This window comes from Rhinolophus ferrumequinum, chromosome 12 (assembly GCF_004115265.2).
Source record: "Rhinolophus ferrumequinum isolate MPI-CBG mRhiFer1 chromosome 12, mRhiFer1_v1.p, whole genome shotgun sequence".
NCBI classification, from domain to species: domain Eukaryota; kingdom Metazoa; phylum Chordata; class Mammalia; order Chiroptera; family Rhinolophidae; genus Rhinolophus; species Rhinolophus ferrumequinum.
The window spans coordinates 21,858,554-21,876,981 of record NC_046295.1 but is presented as its reverse complement, the minus strand read 5'-3'; the positions used below and the strand labels follow the sequence as shown (position 1 = coordinate 21,876,981).

Genomic DNA, 18,428 nt, shown 5'->3' with positions numbered 1-18,428 from the left:
TCATTAAAAATTCCCAGAACATTGAACATAAGTCAACATTCCATAGAGAAGGAAGTATTATGCAGCTTGCATGTATGCATATCTGCATATCGGAGCACAAAATATTGACATGATAATTGCAGTCAAGCCTGAGTGAGCAGTGGCCTGTGGGAATTCAGCTGGTGTTGTACCAACTGGATGGCTGCTCAGGACACAGTTTGAAATGCAAGGTGCAAGTTAGCACTTTATTCAGCACAGGCAGGCATCATTTAAAAATCCTTGGGGGCAGCCCCAGTGATGTGCAGATGTTAAAACAGTCTGTTCTGAAGTGCTGATATTTTTGAACACTGTAAGAGACTTCGAGATTCTGGGTGAAAAATATTTGCACAATTATTAAAGACCTACAACACTCAATCTTTTCCAACTCTTATGGATATTTGAGATAATGTTGAGTATATGCAGAAATATCTGGATATGTAGTTACAAGAGGAGAAACAAAAAAATCAGCAACTAAAGTTACTGAATTTCTGACTATAAAATAGAGGAGGTTTTGTTTTGAGTTTCAAGTCTGTATATTTATAAATGATGTTGAATGAATAAGGATATCTGAAACAAAGGTACATTGTTCAGTGATGCATTAAATCTCAACTGTTATGTTTTATGAAATGATTACTTTTTGTTTAAAGAGTTCATCTGTGCACCATAATTTAGAAATTCAAATTCAGGATGTAGCCTGATTCTATTTGGTCTAGTTTGGAACTACCGAATTGAACAAGAAAAAAAATCTTTCAGCACGAGTTTTGGCTTTCACATATAATTTGAATATATATTTTACATTGAAAAATAAAATGTAATAGTTAGGAATTTTGGATTATGTACTGAAAATTAAGTGCTGATCTTAAAGCAAAATAGATATTTTAATTTTTAACTATATTTGGACATTTAAAATATTTTATAGCAAAGGTTTTATTTTATTTATTTTATTTATATTCCGTAATGTATTTTTATTCAGAATTTTTTTTTCAATCCTGTTTTTATTGTGGAGTAAATGTGTTTGAAGAATATTTTCTAAGGTTTTAAGTTTTTCTCTTTTTCAAGTTTTCTTATTTTATTTTATTATTCATAGATACTGTTCTAGTAATTTATTATGCATATTCAAAATAGGAAAATATTTATAAAACAGTTTGTGAATGAAAGGATAAATAATTTGATAATGGTGTAATTCTCATTTCCCTAAACTTCTGCTATTATCAGTCTTACTGTTTTAGAATCTTAGTTTTTACTAGAAATCAAGAATGCATTTAAATGAAAAGCCATTAATAAGTATAAAAACTAAATTTTCATAGATTCTGTACTCAAATGAAAGAAAACATTAATCCAACTAGATTTATTTTGTGCGTTATTGTTATCTATCTGTTAATTAAGAATAATCAATGGCAGTGTTTTGCTTTTTATTTTCCTTGTTTTCTAATTCAGACCATTATTGTTGCCTCATTCATAGTTAAATGTGTCTTTTCAACTCTAATGTTTCATTTTTGACATCTCATTAAAAATGGGCTCAAACCCAGAAAATATAATCCTGTCATATTGTGTAATATATGACATGGTCTATAACAATAAAATTTGATTCTTAATGATTTAGAATAATTTCTCAGATTTTTGAGTTGAGAAAAATGACAAAAAGCATGGTAATTCCTGTGGCTAAGTACAGCAATGTTAAATGTTTAAATGGGTAGTACTCTTGGGAAAAGCGATTGGTGCTTTAAACTTGTACAAATTTGACAGCCTCTCTTCACTTCATTTTTCATCCTAAAGAAGTCTGCAAATATTCTTAGCTCACATCATTATTGCACATCAGTGGTTCTAATTAGCTAAACAGGAGTTTGTCTCAGTCATTGATCATCATCAACTTCTTGACAGTGTCTCTTTTTTTAGGAATCCTTTTTTATGTCTTGTAAATCCATAGAATATGTATTAATTGAATTGACTAGATAGTTTGGTGATATTTTAAACTTGAAACAACTTTTTCATCATTTATTCTAAGTAAAAAATATTGTATTCATATTGTAGCACTGTTTTCTCTTGGGAGCATTTTCTTGTTATGAAAATATTAGCTATCCTATACCACCAGGAGGAGCTGCTGGACAAATCTCTATGTAGATTTTGAATTGTGATTTTTTTTTTTCCAATTTCGAAACTCTTAACATGGTATTCAATTTTGGAGTGTTTTGGTTATAAAATCATCGAGGTATATTTTTGAAGTTTATATTGCATTTGAAGTTTTACATTTAATTTATGATCTATACTTTCAGTATTATATCACTCAACTTCAACTATTGAGAAGGGTGTCAGTTGTTATTGCAATGACTTAGATTTTCGTGTGCATCAGAATCAATTGAGGCTTTGTGTTTTAGTCAATTTGGGCTGCGGGAACTTAGACTGGGTGGCTTAAACAACAAGCATTTATTTCTCCGGAGGCTGGGAAGTCCAACATAAAAGTACCTGCAGGCTTCATTTTTTTGTGCGAGTTCCCTTGCGCATAGCTCCCTTCTGGCTGTACCCTCCAATGACGCACAGAGAGAGATCCTCTTTCCGGTGTCTCCTCCCTCAAGACCTCCCAAAGGCTCCTCCTTCACATACCATCACTTTGGGGATTAGAGCTTCAGCATATGGTAGCACCTTGTTGTTGTAAACCCACAATGCTGAGCCCTACTAGCCTCAGGGTTTCCACTCTCAGCGTTGGTGGAAGATGGTGTGTTAATACCAAATTCTTAGGTGATGCTGATGCTGCTTCTCTGGTTACCCATTGCAATGAGGGCTGCTGGCTTAGGCTGTGAGTGAGTTACGTGTGTATTTGCGTCATAGGAGATAATCAGGCGGGTAGCAAGCTCTTTTGGAAACTGCAGCCATGCTTTTGTTCGCGTTTTGTGGCGTAAACTCTAGTTTTATCCCTATCTCATTTAAAAGGAGGACCAGAATTTATTTTGACACGTGGCTGATTTTACAGAAGAGCGGATTAGAAAGACTCCCCGTCAATTAAACTAATTCCTGGGAGATTAAAAATAGATTCATAGTATATCCAGAAAGGAATTTACAGAGGGGGTTACAGACTAGAATTCATGTCTTGCCTTTCTCAGCCTGGGTCCTTGTTCCCAGGTAAACCTCCATCAAGCCCTGCCCTGCCGGTTGGGATGTGAAGTCATTTTTCTCCAGATGCATGTACCTTGAATGGATGCAGTATTCTTTTGAAATACTTATGACTTGGTAATGGTCAATTAAAAATTCAAGTGATAATTTCAGATTATATGGTAGTGATAAATGATAAGCAAAAGGCATATATTTTTAATTAAAAATTCAAGTGATAATTTCAGATTATATGGTAGTGATAAATGATAAGCAAAAGGCATATATTTTTAATATGTAAAATAGTTTTATAAATCATTAAAAACACTAAGATATAAAATGGCAGATACATTGACAGGCAATAGCAAATTCGAAAAAACAGATATTTCAATTTCTGAAAGTATGTTTAATTTCACTCTTAATAAAAGAAACACAAATGAAAAGAAAGTCCAACTGAAGACAGTAGACTGTGATTATGCATTAATTGTGCTATTCGTGGTTGGTAAATAGAAAATAAAATAATAAAGCAGGATAAACTGTGAACAATAAAAATAATAATCTTAATATGTTTGAGAAACTTCAGACTTGGTTTATTCCAGCTCTCCACCTATTGTGTGCCTATATCCAGAGGCTGACCATGTCTAGAGAAAAACTCTGAACCATGGTGACTGATCTCTTGCAAATGATGACCACTAACTTCAGTGGTCCTTAGTACTGCCTGGTAACAATCCTATTTTTTTTCTGGCTCATTTGCTATTCCTGTATCCTAGAAAACTATTTTATTCTTACCCTCTTGTCAACTTCTAATGCTTTGTTTTCTATTCTCACTCTCAGATGATAGACAGCTGTAAGGAATTTGTTCAATTAACATTTGTTAAGTAGAGCACAAGGTGCTGGATCATGAGCCATGGTCAACAACAGACCCCAAGAGAAACTGAAGTAGAGAAGTTTATTACAGGTCTGGAGGAGGTATCCACTGTACCTCAAGGGGCCACATGGGGAGTTCAAGGCAGAGTGCAGACAGAGAGACACAGACAGGATCTGGGGCATATGCCTTTATTAGCATTTGTAGGTGGAGTGCTTTGGGGTTTGGGGGCTAAGGCAGGATTGGTCAATTCAAACCGTAAGAGCTGGGTTTTGATAAGTCCCACAGGGGATCTTCTCTAAGGGGCTCATAAGGGAAGGTGTTGGAAGGCAGGGGAGACTGTTGATCACAAGGGCTGTTTGGGAAGTCATATCTGGAACTAAAATGTACTATGGCTCTATGGGCTGCTATTTGGGGCACGCACTTGCATGAGGGGCTAGTGGAGATTTAAGGTCACTGCGGGCTGCTTGGGAAAACCAAATGGGTGTCTAGGCAGCAGTACCGTGGAGTAGCTTAGCTAGACTCTCAGCAATGCCCTTGGTTCCTGTACCACTAATACAATAGAATCTCTTAGAAGATAGATTGTACCCCTTCCCATAACCACATCTATCAACATGTCTGACTCTATAGCCATGTGTTTTGCTTTTCTTTCAGTGGAAGAACTGTTCATACTCTCCTCTAAGTCCAAACAAATTCTCTGTGTACACTAAAGCCTTAAGGACCCAAGGGTGTCACTCTGAAATTATTCCTTCTCTCTCATGCATCATCGGTATCTCTCACTGTCCTGGATTATTTCTGTCAACATATACACATGGTATTTTTCTTCTATCTTAAAAAAAAATCTCATTTGATCTCACATTTCTCTTGAACTACTGTTCTGTTTCTCTGCTCCTTTCTACAGCAAAATTCCTCAGAAGAGTAGTTTTGACTATCTCCGTTTTTTGTTTTTTTTTCACTTTCTCTCTTGAACTCACTCCAATTAGGCTTTCATACCCATCATTCTCCAAAACAGCTCTTGTCAAAATCACCAGTGACCTGATATTGCTAAATCCAGCAGTCAGTTCTCAGTCTTTATCTTCTTCTTGAACATGTTTGCGGTATTTGGCAGTTGGATTCCTTTCTTCTAGAAACATTTATTCACTTAGTTTCTCTCTTGATTCTCCTCTTACATGATTGCTTATCCTTTTTAGTATCATTTGCTGTTCTTTTCCCCCCATCTTACTAATCTATAAATTTTGGAATGCCACAGGATTTAATTCTCAGACTTCTCTATCCAAAATCACTCCCTAGGTTATCCCATCTACTCTATAGTCTTAAAATATATTTGCATGACTCCTAAAGTTACATCTTAAGCCTTGACTTCTTGACTGATTGCACACTTGTTTACCCAACTACGTCTTGAATATTATTAGGCATCTTAAACTTAAAATGACCAAACCTCAAATCCTATTATCCCTTACTTTCGTCATCTATATCCAGATAATGTCTGCTTCATCCTTGCAGTTGCCCAGGTAAAAGCCTTGGAAACATTCTTGATTTCTCTCTTTTACATCTCATGTCTAATGTATTAAAATGTCCTGTTAGGGCTACCTTCAAAATAGCAAGAATTGTATCACTTTTCAACACCACCACACACACCTGTCTTGTCCAATTCAGCTTGATTTCTTACCTGGGATATTGCAGCTGCCTGCTAGCTGGTCTCGCTTCTACGCTTGACCCCTAGAGTGTGTTCTCAACCCAAGAGCCAGTGCGATACTCATAAAATAAGTTGTATTATATTATTTCTCTGCTCAGACCTATCCTCTGTCTTCCTATTTTACTGAGAGTCAGACCTAATGTTCATAAGGCTTGGAAGACCATATATTACTGTATTCCCAGTGATTTCTCTGTCCTCAGCGACCATTCTCCCCTTGTCCAAACAAGGGGAGATACATTTACTTCTTTGCTCTCCTTTGAATACATCAATTATGTTCTTGCCTACTTGCTACTGGTCCCATGGCCTGGAAAACTTTTCCCTGAGAGCTCCATGATTCTCACTTCCTTCCTTTAAGTCTTTGCTCAAGTATTTCTTAATTATGCTATACAAAATAATATTTGTTAATTAGCCTATATAAAACAGCAACAGTTTCCCTCTTACTCTCCAGTTTTCTAAAACTAGACATCCCTTCTTCTGTTACCCTAGTTTATTGTCCTTATTCTACTTGCAGCCAATTGACATACTGTGTTCACTTATTTATCATTTGTTTTCAGTATGCCTGAACTAGCATTTGTATTCACGAAATAAAGCAGCCACTTGCTTTATTTTGTTCACTGCAGTATCCCTAGTCCCCAGGGCAACGCCTATCAGATAACTGCTCAATAAATACTTGTTGAGCAAATGATGAATGAAGGTGTAGATAAAGGTTTCTTGTTTTGGGGTTTTTTTGTTTTTGTATTCTGATAGGTACTCTTTCAGTTTGAGGACTGTTTCATTCTAAAACATTCTCAGCAATTACCTTCTGAAAATAACACTTTATGTCTTTCATCCTACTATTATCTGCCTCTGGAACTCTTTAGGCATATGTTCGAATTCCCTAGTGAAACCTGCATGTCTTAAAATTGTTTTCATATTTTTAATCTCATCATTTTCTATGCAATGTTCTGGATGAATCCCCCGTTATTAGCCTCCATTTCACTAATTCCCTTTTTGCATCTAGTTTTGAACTTAGGCCAATTAATTGTTTTTTTGACTCAGTGGTTATAATTTTATTTTCAAGGTTTGTAATAGGTTTCTTTTAGATCCACTTGTTGTTTTGTTTTTGGTTTAATTTTAGTCATTCTCTTATGCCTTTAAAGATCCTTACTTAATTTGAAGTCTTTTTCACTGCATTCTGTTTTCATTTTGTCTACAACAGTTGCTTCTTCAGATTATTGAGTTAGTGTGTGCATGTTGTGTGTGTGTGTGTATATGTGTGTGTAGAATGTGTGTTTTCTTCATGTGTTTTGCATTTTTTTGTTTGTGATAATACCTTGAGTGGGAGGGTTGCTTTTTTGTTCTCTTCCTCCTCTTCTTTCCTCACTTCTGCTCCTTGCCCAATGCCCTTTTCTCTCTAGAAATTTTATGCTTGCCACTAAATGGTTACCCTCTCCCCATCCTCTGTTCCCAAATAGGTTTTATATTGGAAGCATGGGCCTCTTAGCCAACAGGGACACAGAACATTTGCTATATTTAGTACCTGAGCCATAGGGTGTTTTGGCTCAGCTTCCGATTGGGATGCTGTATCTATAAACTTTTGCCATCCTAAACTTTCATATAAGCCCTTTAGTTCCAGGCGAGGGTGGGTGGAAGTTTTTCCAGCTCTGATTCGGGAGTTGGGAGCCCCACCCCAGTCTATGGTTTCAAACAATGAGCCTGGCTATGCTTCTACACATTGAGCAGGCCACTTATTTTCATTTATCCCCAGGGGCCAAGCTCTTTTCCACCTTAGCCTGCCTCTGGATCTGGACAGCAGATAGTACCTTCATCCCCCTTCACAACATTATGTTTCTGTACAGTTGGTGATCCTCAAAAATGTGTCTATATCTCCTTAGTTATTTTCTTCTATGTTTTTCTATTAGTACTATAAATTTAGAGACTAGAGAAGACCCTCAAGTGTGAACGTACTATGCTAACTTACTGGAAATCTGAATTTTTTAAACATAATATTATACCACCTGAATGTATCTCATATAACCAGTAGTATGCTTTTCTGATCGAAGGCCTTTTACTTCATTTCACTCTTTTTCAAGTGATGGTTCTTTCCGCCTCCCTTACCTGTATACTTTGTGTTTCATGAGTGATTTAGGTATAGATTTTTATTTATTCTACCTATTTTTAAATTTTGTAAAACATGTAAATATGTGTCCAATATATCGCTCCCTTAATTATTTGATGCTGGTTGTTAGTAAATCTCCAGCTCTCTCCCTTTTGAGTCTTTTACTTAAAAAATGATAAATGTTATTCATAATATAATTCCATATATAAAGCGTTTGTTAACAAGAACATATTTATTTATTATTTTAAACTGATGATTCACTGACTATTTCAATTAAGATTAAACATGTTTCGAGTATTTTTATCATGCATCTAAATCTAATTTTAACATGAAGTTGTCTTAGTTGTCAGCAGTTCTAAGTTGTTGTCACTTGCCATATGGTTTCTGATTAATTCGGAAAGGGCTGTCAACCCCGGATAATTTAATTTTCTCTATTTTCAAGTGACACTCATTATCAGGATGTAAAAATTTAAAGGATTAGCTACCAATTATTACTGATAAACTCTCAATGTGTGTGTGTGTGTATATATATATATATATATATATATATATATATATATTTGTTTGTTTGTTTCTAGAGAAAAACAGAAATCTGAAGCTAAAGACAGAAAAGTTTTAGAAATTCTGCAAGTCAAGGATGCTGAAATACAAGAATTGGAACAGGTTGGTGTTATAATAGAAAATACTGAAAATACTGTATTTGTTTCAGGTAGTAGATCTTTTCAATTATTCTAAATTATTTTTTCCAATAATGTTCATTAAGAATATCAGGGTCATTATTGCAAACCATTCCTATTTTGGAGCTATTATTCTTTATTATTAAACTTTGCTTGCAGCCTATTTGTTTTCTGAATTAATAGCCTATAATGTCAGACAATTAAGTTCGCAAACTCATCCTAGAAAAAGTACTACATACCTCATTGCTGAATATCATTATAATCACCGTTGAAGTACTCCCCTTGAAAAGTTATGCACTGACACCAGCACCTAGTTCACCCTTCAAAGCAGTTTTGGAACTCTTTTTCTGGAATGGCCATCAGAGCTGTCGTCATATTACCCTTGATGTCCTGAATTTCATCAAAGTGTCTTTTCTTTCAATATTTCCTTTATCTTAAGGAAATTTCCTTTATCTTAAAGAAAGAAGTCACTGGGGGCCAGATCAGGTGAGTAGTTACTTGTTCACTGGCTAAAAACTCCCTCACAGACAGTGCTGTGTGAGTTGGTGCATTGTTGTGATGCAAGAGCCATGAATTGTTGGCGAAAAGTTCAGGTCATCTAACTTTTTCATGCAGCCTTTCTAGCACTTCCAAATAGTAAACTTGGTTAACTGTTTGTCCAGTTGGTACAAAGTCATAATGAATAATCCCTCTGGTATCAAAAAAAAAATGTTAGCAACATCGTTGCAGCAAGTTCACGAACTTAATTTTCAGACCTTGCATATTATTTATATGTTGAAACTTAGTGTTACAGTTTTATACTAGTATCTAGCAATTATTCATTGTTTTATTGAATTTTGCCTTTTATTTTTAGCAGTTATTATTCACTTCTGAATTTTGTATATTTTCAAATGGTTTCATGTGTGGGAAATATCAACAATAACTGGGATTATTCTATTTGACCTTTTGAAAACTTACATTTTTGAATTAGCACAGACCTATCTTTTATGTATAATCAGTAAATGGTATAATTACACATAACTTTATGTAATAAATATATATATAACATATACTGATTATATAATTAGAAGTGTATGTATAATACTGATTATATCATTGCATATCATTTGTACACATATACATAATCGGTATATTATCACTGCAAAAATCCATGTGTTCCGTGCTTCCAGTAACCACTTTCAAGGTATAAGTATGTTAAAAAAAAAAAAAAAAAGGTGAAAGAAATATATTGTAAGAATGGCCTATATCGTGATAATATTTAAATTCATTTTGTACCAAATTGCATATTATGGGCTAAATTACCCATAATTTTTCTGGATAAATGGAGGTTCTTTTTGACAAATATGTTCTTCGGTCTTTTGACTCTATTTTGCTTCCTAGCCAATTAAAGGGTCATGGGAACTTTGATCTGAAGTTGGTTATTGTTATAAAGTTGTTTTATTAAAGGACTAAAAATGGAAGTTAACTCAGATAAAAGATTCAGTTATTTTTTTTTAATTCTCTACAGCCATATAAACTCTTTCTAAAATGGAATATAGATTACTATATGACATATAAATTTGAAATTTATACCTTCTGTAGTGTTTTCCTTATAGTAAATGTCGTAATTGATACTATAATATAATGATAGCATTTTAGAAATAACATTTTAGCCAGTTCTGGAAATAAACAGTTGTATTTGCTATCTGCATATCAAACAATATCAAAATGTGTTCTAAGAAAATATTGTCATGTGCCTAGTGTATTAATTAGGCTAAGCTAAGTTGTCTGATAGATACAACTTCATGATTTACAAGTGGCAAGCATCCTCTGTATTTATGTTTCACTGGAAAAAGCTAGTCATATGGACACCCAAGATTCAAGAGGTTTGGGAATATGTAGATGAAGGCTGAGCAATCTGTTTCTCAGTTACCACTCTATTCTATGGAGGCAAATGGATTTTGGTACTCTTTTTGATATCCTTTGGCATTAAGTTGGCAACACTTTAGGGAATGCTCAGTTTACCAGGTCTAGATCACTATAGCATATCATTAAAAAAAATGTTGACTTTATTTTTAAATGACAGTATATTTTCCCTTTTCTTTGCTGAATTCTTTTGCTACTTCTTCTTCCTTGGGTAGATATTATTTCATTATTGACCTTTTTGAGCAGAATCACTTAGCTCAGGTATAAAGTATTAAATTTTCATAAGAGAAATTATTTAATTTTTAGGCTGCAGCTTGTTTTTTGGGCCCCTAATTCCTTAGCCTACATTATGTATATTTTGGTGCAACGATGGTTGTAACTTTCTACAAGAAACTTTTCAGTTCAGTTCAACAAAATACAGTGGTACCTTGGTTTTCTAACGTAATCCTTTCCAGAAGACTGTTCGAGTTTTGAAACATTCAAAAACTGAGGCATAGTTTCCCCATAGAAAGTAATGCAAAATAGATTAATCTGTTCCAGACCTTTAAAATAAACCCCAAAAACTGCAAATTTAGCATGAATTTTAGTATCTAATGATACTATAGGTCCATAAAATTTACGGCATTCGTAAACTGAAATGTTCATCAATGGAGACGTTCGAAAACTGAGGTACCACTGTATTGTATTTAATGTATATATAAGATGTGATCATGAAATACAGTGGATGCTGCTGCCGAGTGCCATCCAATGGAAAGGCAGGGATCTTCAATATAGGAAGTGATGCATCGACCCTTAGTAATAGTATGTGACAAGTTTCAACTTGTTCGATATAGTCAGTCAGGTGTGAGCTACGGTTGAAAGAAGATGTGTTTTAAAGTGTGCCGTAAATCATCCTTCATCATGATAATGCTCCATGTCACACATTGCTTCTGATACGGCAATTTCTGTCGAATAAAAACATTACGGTTTGTCTTCATCCACCTTATTCACCGGATCTGGAACCATGTGACTTCTGGCTCTTCCCCAAAGTCAAAATGACCATGAAAGGTAAATGTTTTGAATCGATTCAGGACATCGAGGCAGCCATGACAGCACAACTAAGGACACTCACAAGAGAAGAATTCCAGAACTGCTTCAGAAGTGGCAAGAATGATGGGATAAGTGTGTTCAAAGCGGGGGGTAGTATTTTGAGGGGTATTAACGGCAATGTGTCTTTAACTGTAATATATATATTTTAAAATTTAAACATTCACCATATTGTTTGATCATGCCTCATACTATCCTGTGATGGTACTGTGGAAAATTCAGAATTATAGTTCTTGCCTTTAATGATTTTTAAATCTCTCAGTAATAGGGTGGGCATAAAAGCAAAGTTCAAGTAACCATTCTGTGGTTCTGTGAGGGTGGGGACTTATTGACCCTTCTATACCCAGCACCTAATATTGAACATATTGCCTGGCTTATAACCAATGTTCATTAAATATTGTTGAATGCATGATTTAAATTGAATAAAACCAATGTATTGTAAGTGCCACGAGAGAATCACAAGCAGAATGCTCTAAAATTCAAAGGAAGGCATAATTAACTTCTGTGGAGAGATCTTGAAGTGTTCAAGTGGGGTTTCATAGGTAGAGGTTGTAGGAGGATTTGCTCAGGGTGAACACTGGGCGAAATGCATGAAGGTAGGAATGTAGGGCATGTTTGGACAAGGTTGAAATTTATAGTTTATTTCATAGATAATATGTAGGAGTATAGACTGAGATAAGACCAATGTTATGTTGCACCTATATTAAGGAAAGGCCTTCAATGCTTGAATGAAAATTTTGGGCTTTACTGGTAGGCCAAAGGAATCTATCTAGGATTTCATTAGGGACTTAAGTTAATTGAGGGGCAGTCTATGAAAATAAAACTGATAATCAGTGTATACAATTAGAAAAAGGAAAGCAGAAAGTGGAATAATCTATTAGGAGGTTATTTCATAGTCTAAGAGTAATGAATGACATGAACTTGAACTATTAGGTTCGCAGGAATTAAAGCTATGTAAGTTAGGTCCATCAGGGCTTGACAGTAATTTGAAAGTGATGATTAGGTTTTCAGCCTGGAGAAACCAGAGAACAGTGGCATTATTATCAGAAAGAGGGTTATTATCAGGATTTACAATTTACTATGAGGATTAGGTTCTGAGCTTCTTTTAGTCAATTTGTGTTTTAGTTATTGGTGGGAGTTCTATTTAGAGATTTTTAGCAAACTGTTGAAAGCATGGATCTGACCCTTGGGAGGGAAGTTTCTCCTTAACATATAGCTATTTCATGTTATAGTTAGAGGGAAGAGTTTAAACCGTGAGAATTCTGAAAACAAGATATTTACTGATATAGTTAATGGGTGAGATGAAGAACAAATTTTGTTAAAAGAAATAAAACGACTATTCGGGGAAGTAGAGAGACATAAGTATGATGCAATATCTCATGAATTAAGAAAGGAATTTCAAGAAGCAAAAAGTGGTCAATGTTATAAAATATTGCCAAAATATGGGGTTTGTGAAAAATACATGAAATTCAGCAATAATGAAGTAGTTAGTGATTTTTGAAAGCAATACAAGGAGAATTGGTATATGATATTTTAAGCGATCACACTGAATTATAACAAAGTAACGGAAAAGAATGAGGAAATGTGACAGTAAAAAGAAAGAAGATTCTACATTTAAAACATATTAGGCTGGGCGGCCAGATGGCTCAGATGGTTGGAGCGTTGTGCACCTAACACCGAGGTCGCTAGTTCGATTCCCACATGGGCCAGTGAGCTGCACCCTCTACAGCTAAGATTGTGAACAACAGGTCTCCTGGAGCTGGGCTGCTGTGAGCTTCTGTGATCCACCATGAGTGGCTGTGAGTGGCCTGCTGGGTACCAACTGGCTCAGCTGGGTAGAGCGCAAGACTCATAATACCAACATGGGCCAGTGAGCTGTGTCCTACACAACTAGACTGAGAACAACGGCTTGGAGTTTGGGTGGGGGGGTGTGAGGGGTGAAGGGGAAAAATAATTTAAAATATATATATTAGGCAAAACATTTGAAAGTAGTGGAAAAGGAAATTAAAAATACACAATGCAAGAGGACTTAATTGAGTTAGCAGAATTCTGGGTGACAGTGGAAACCATGAGATCAAGAAGATAAGATGCAGTACATTCGTTCTGACTTTTTCATCTCTTTAGTCATTCAGATTATATCTTTGTTTGATTCTTAAACCATTATCTTTCCTTCAGCTTTCTTTTTATTAATTTGTTATATTTTTCTTCATCCTTTTACATTGTATCTTCAGATGAATCTTGTATATAATATTTGGTTGGACTTTGTGTTTTCACTCAATCTATACATCTTTACCTTTTGTAAAGGTAAGTTCATCTCATCTGCATTTCTTGGTATGATTATTTAGTCTTTGTTCTCTGACCGTATCCTTTTTGTTTTTAATGTTTGTTTTGAATTTTAATTTTTCTACATGTTGATAATTTGCAAGGTGTAGAGTCTATATCATCTTTTTAGTGATTAAATTTATTATTTTATATATTATATTAAACACTATACCTCTTGATTCTAACATATTCTGAAAAATCTAGATAGTATCTCTCAACTGCACACGGTAAAAAAAAAAAGAGAGAAAATCACCATGCTTTTACTTATTCCGCCTTTGTTTTTCCTTCATTTTAAAGTGAACTTACAAAGAGTAATTAGAGGACTTACTTTCCTATTCTTAACATTATTTGTGTGTTTTTATACTATTAAGCTATAGAATGCATATGTTCCATAACCATTTCTCCATTATTTTCTACTATAAATTCTGTAGTAAAATAGATTGAGTTGTGTTTGTTTTTCTCTTTCTGTATAACAAATTACCACAAACCAGTGCCTTTAAACAACAAACACATTTAAGTTGCTTTGGGCATAACTTAGACGGGGCATAACTTAGGTGGATTCTCTGCTCAGGAACTCATGAGGTTTTAATCAAGGTTTGGAATGGAGTATGCTCTCATCTAGAGGCTCGATTGGGAAGTATCTGCTTCCAAGCCCATTTAGGTTGGTGGCAGAATCCATGTACTGAAGTCCTTAATGGGACCGAAATCTGTACTCGTCAGGGTTTGTGTTCTCCCCACCCTTTGTCTCTCTCTCTCCGCCCCCTCCCTCCTTACCTCTCTCCTCTCTCCTTCTGTGTGTGTGTGTGTGTGTGTGTGTGTGTATGAGAGAGAGAGAGAGAGAGAGAGAGAGAGATAGAGAGAGAGAGATTAATTGCTTTTGAGGCATTGGCTCATACAGTTAGGAGCTGGCAAATCTGAATTGTGCATGACAGGCTGGCAGGCTGAAGAGCCAGGGAAGAGTTGATGTTGCAACTCAATTCAAAAGCAATCTGGAGGAAGTATTTCTTCTTCCTGAGAAGACCATCGTCTTTGTTCTTAAGCCTTCAGCTGGTTGGATGAGACCCATTCACATTATTGAAGAGTTATCTGCTTTACTCAGAGTCCACTGATTTAAATGTTAATCACACCTAAAAAATACCTTCACAGCAACATATAGAATGTTTGATCAAAAACTGCATCCCAAAGCCTAGCCAAGTTGACACACAAAATTAACTAAATAGGTAAAAAGTACCGAGGTAAATAGGTCTTGAGTGTGAGGTTTTATGTTTATCAGGTTTGGCTATTTTTACTGTTTGCTATAGTTGTATGTTCAGAGGCTAAAGTCTGATTTGGTGTCCTTTTTTAAATTTGACTTTCTCTAGAGACTTGTTACATGTCATTTGAGACACACAGTTGTTTCCGTTATATTCCCTTATTATTATATAGAAGCCATACTGATACAGTGGTGAGATGTGAGGGGGTGGGAAAGTATTCTGTGGTCTTATGAGTAGGTCTCAGTCTTTTAGTAAGTTTGGATGCGTAGGCTGTGACCTTCACGAGTGCTTCTCAGTTTTTTCCACTTAAGAGAAATAGGAAATCCACAGGGTATGGGAGTTGGGTATTTCCCTTCTTCCAGGTTGGTTAGTCTCTGGTAAAACCCCAGTAGACTCTGGTAAAATAGTCTCTTGAGGCCAGTCCTTGTTAAGAAGCAGTAAATGGTTTGGTGTATTTTTAAGTGGCTACTTTTACCCTCTCCCTGCAGGAAGCAGGGAGGGATTTTTCTGCAGTCCTCACTCTGATAGCCACACAGGGCTCAGTACATAAAATTCATGGAAGTGTGAGAACTCCTCTAGGACTGCACCTTCCTAGACTTTTATTTTTTTATTTTTATTATTTTTTTAATTAAAGTTAATTGGGGGGACAATTGTTTGTAAAGTTACATAGGTTGCAGGTGTACAATTCTGTAATACAGCATCTATATATCACATTGTGTGCTCACCACCCAGAGTCAGTTCTCCTTCCATCGCCATATATTTGATCCCCCTTACCTTCATCTACCCCCCCGCCCCCCTCCCACACCCTCTGGTAACCATTGTCTGTGTCTATGAGTTTTTGTTTCTTCATTTGTTTGTCTAGTTCCTTTGTTATTTTCAGTTTTATATACCACATATCAGTGAAATCATATGATTCTTGACTTTTTCTGTCTTATTTCGCTCAGCATAATAATCTTAAGGTCTATCCATGTTGTCGCAACTAGCACTATTTTACCTTTTCTTATGGCGGAATCCCCATCAAAATCCCAATGGCATTTTTTATAGAAATAGAACAAAAAATCATCAGATTTCTATGGAACCAGAAAAGACCCTGCATAGTCAAAGCAATCCTAAGAAAAAAGAATGCTGGAAGTATCCTTGTCTTCACCTTGTACTAAAGAGCAACAATAATCAAAACAGTATGGTGTTGGCAGAAAAACAGACACGCAGACCAATGGAAGAGAATTGAGAAGCCAGAAATAAACCCACATAAATATGGATAAATAAACCCACATAAAGATAATTTTTGACAAAGGAGCCAAAAACCTACAATGGAGAAAAGCAAGCCTCTTCAATGAATGGTGCTGGGAGAATTGGAAAGCCACGTGCAAAAGAATGAAACTAGACTGCTATCTGTCACTGTGTACCAAAATTAACTCAAAATGGATGAAAGACCTAAACATAAGACCTGAAACGATAAACTTCATGGAAGAAAACATAGCTACTAAACTTATGGACCTCAGGTTCAAAGAGCATTTTATGAATTTGGCTTCAAAGGCAAGGGAAGTAAAAGCTAAAATAAATGAATGAGACTATATATATCACACTAAAAAGCTTTTACACAGCAAAAGAAACCATCGACAAAATAAAGAGGCAATCAACCGAATAGGAGAAGATTTTTGCAAACAACGCCTCCGATAAGGGGCTAATATCCAAAATATATAAGGAACTCCTAGACTTTTTAACTCTCAAACTTATCCACCCTAATCCTCCAGCAATTCGTTAATTACAGATTAGGTTTTTTTCTACCCCAGTACTGGTTTCCATAGAATTTTCTGTTTTTGGATTTCTGCTGTGGTAAATTGTGATTCTCTGTATCTGCCTGTTTGACTCTCCAGTTCTGGGAATAGTAGTTTACCCTATGATCTCAGTTCCTTGATAGATCTAAGACTTGCTGATTTTCAGTTTGTTCAGCTTTTTTCATGTTTTGTGAACAGGAGCGATGACTTCCATATTCTGTACATGTTGTTCCACTGAATAATATTAAATAGCTGTTAATTTTCAAAATTTGTTGCCCATGGAATAGAGTAACAGTTAAGAAACACACACACACACACACACACACACACACACACACACACACACACACACAACGTTTTTAGCTGGTTGCAGAAACACTTTCATACAAGTCCAGTCTAATACTGCAACATTTTATTGATAATAATGCAAACATTTTCATAGAACTTCTTTTAGTAAGACTGTGCTTTAGCTTTGTCACTGTTAGTTATAAAATAAGCCACGTAATGAATTCCTCTTCTAATGCTGCGCTAGACAACATGACCGCCCATAACCTAGTATATTGCGTTTAATTAGATGCTGGTTGCTCTTTACCGTTGTATTTCCCCTTTTCCTTACCTTCTTGCTGAAAATAAGTTTTGGTTTTCAATTCCAATTCTCTTACCCCTTCCTCTTTCTCCTCTTACCATTGTGTTAGTTGTCGTGGCTTCATTATTCCTCTGTTTTTTATTAAAACGTTCATGTCCATTTGAAAATAGGTCATCTAAATAATATATCACCTATGCTCAAGTATTGCCTGATAGAGTTTTAGGTCTCACACTGCTTCTCTGCCTTACCCTCCCCACCCACCCCCCCACACACTGTTCTTTTCCTGCTTCGTACTATCATTCGTTTCTTACTCTACATACGTCTCTTGACCATGATGTGAATTATTCATTTCATGGCTTATCCATAATAAATTATTTGTTCTAGACATACTTTCTCTTGTCACCCTTTATGCTTTATGTTTCCTCTGCTATTTTAATATTAACTCAAGCCAAACCATTAAGAATGTACTCTACTCTAGCCCGAAAAGTTGGTTGAAAAAGTTTCATAAAGCTAAAATTTTTACATAAACTGTAATTGTGTGTACCTGTGCTTTCATTATTCAAAGTAGATCATTGAAGTTATATTTCATTAGGAAAATATTTTTAATACACAAAATTTTACAGATCTTTGAAGGATTAATTTATTAACCCTCCTCTATTGGCAGTATATCTTTATGTAACTTATTACTTGATTGATTATGCAATATAATATCACATTTATCAAACTAATTATCAGAATATGATAGTTTTGGTTAACTAATTTCCCACTGTAATATGCTTTTTTATTTAAAAATTATTTCTGTATTTGTCTTTGTGGATTGCTAAATTCACTCAAATGCCAAAATTTAAATAATCAAATAATTCTCATGAAAGGGCTTACTATTAGTGTCATTTATATTGTCAGTTTCTGTTAAGTTTAGGTCATATTAATGCACAAATCCTTCTAAAATTTAAATAATTTGGTTCAGTGTTCTCTTCTTCGTAGAGTCTAAATAATCTCTAGAATAGACAAGGATGCTCCAGTTTTGTTAGTTCTTTCAAAGAATAGGCTTGTAGATATT

At 35.2% G+C, this 18,428-nt stretch overlaps 1 protein-coding gene across 1 annotated transcript in view; it reads left to right on the top strand.

The window, feature by feature from the left end:
- The window catches only part of CNTLN (centlein), a 245,702-nt gene that overhangs the window by 44,808 nt on the left and 182,466 nt on the right, over positions 1 to 18,428 (top strand). The window contains exon 3 of the mRNA XM_033124096.1: positions 8,340 to 8,424. Within this exon, the coding sequence (XP_032979987.1) occupies positions 8,340 to 8,424 (85 nt within the window). The remainder of the gene's footprint in view (positions 1 to 8,339; positions 8,425 to 18,428) is intronic.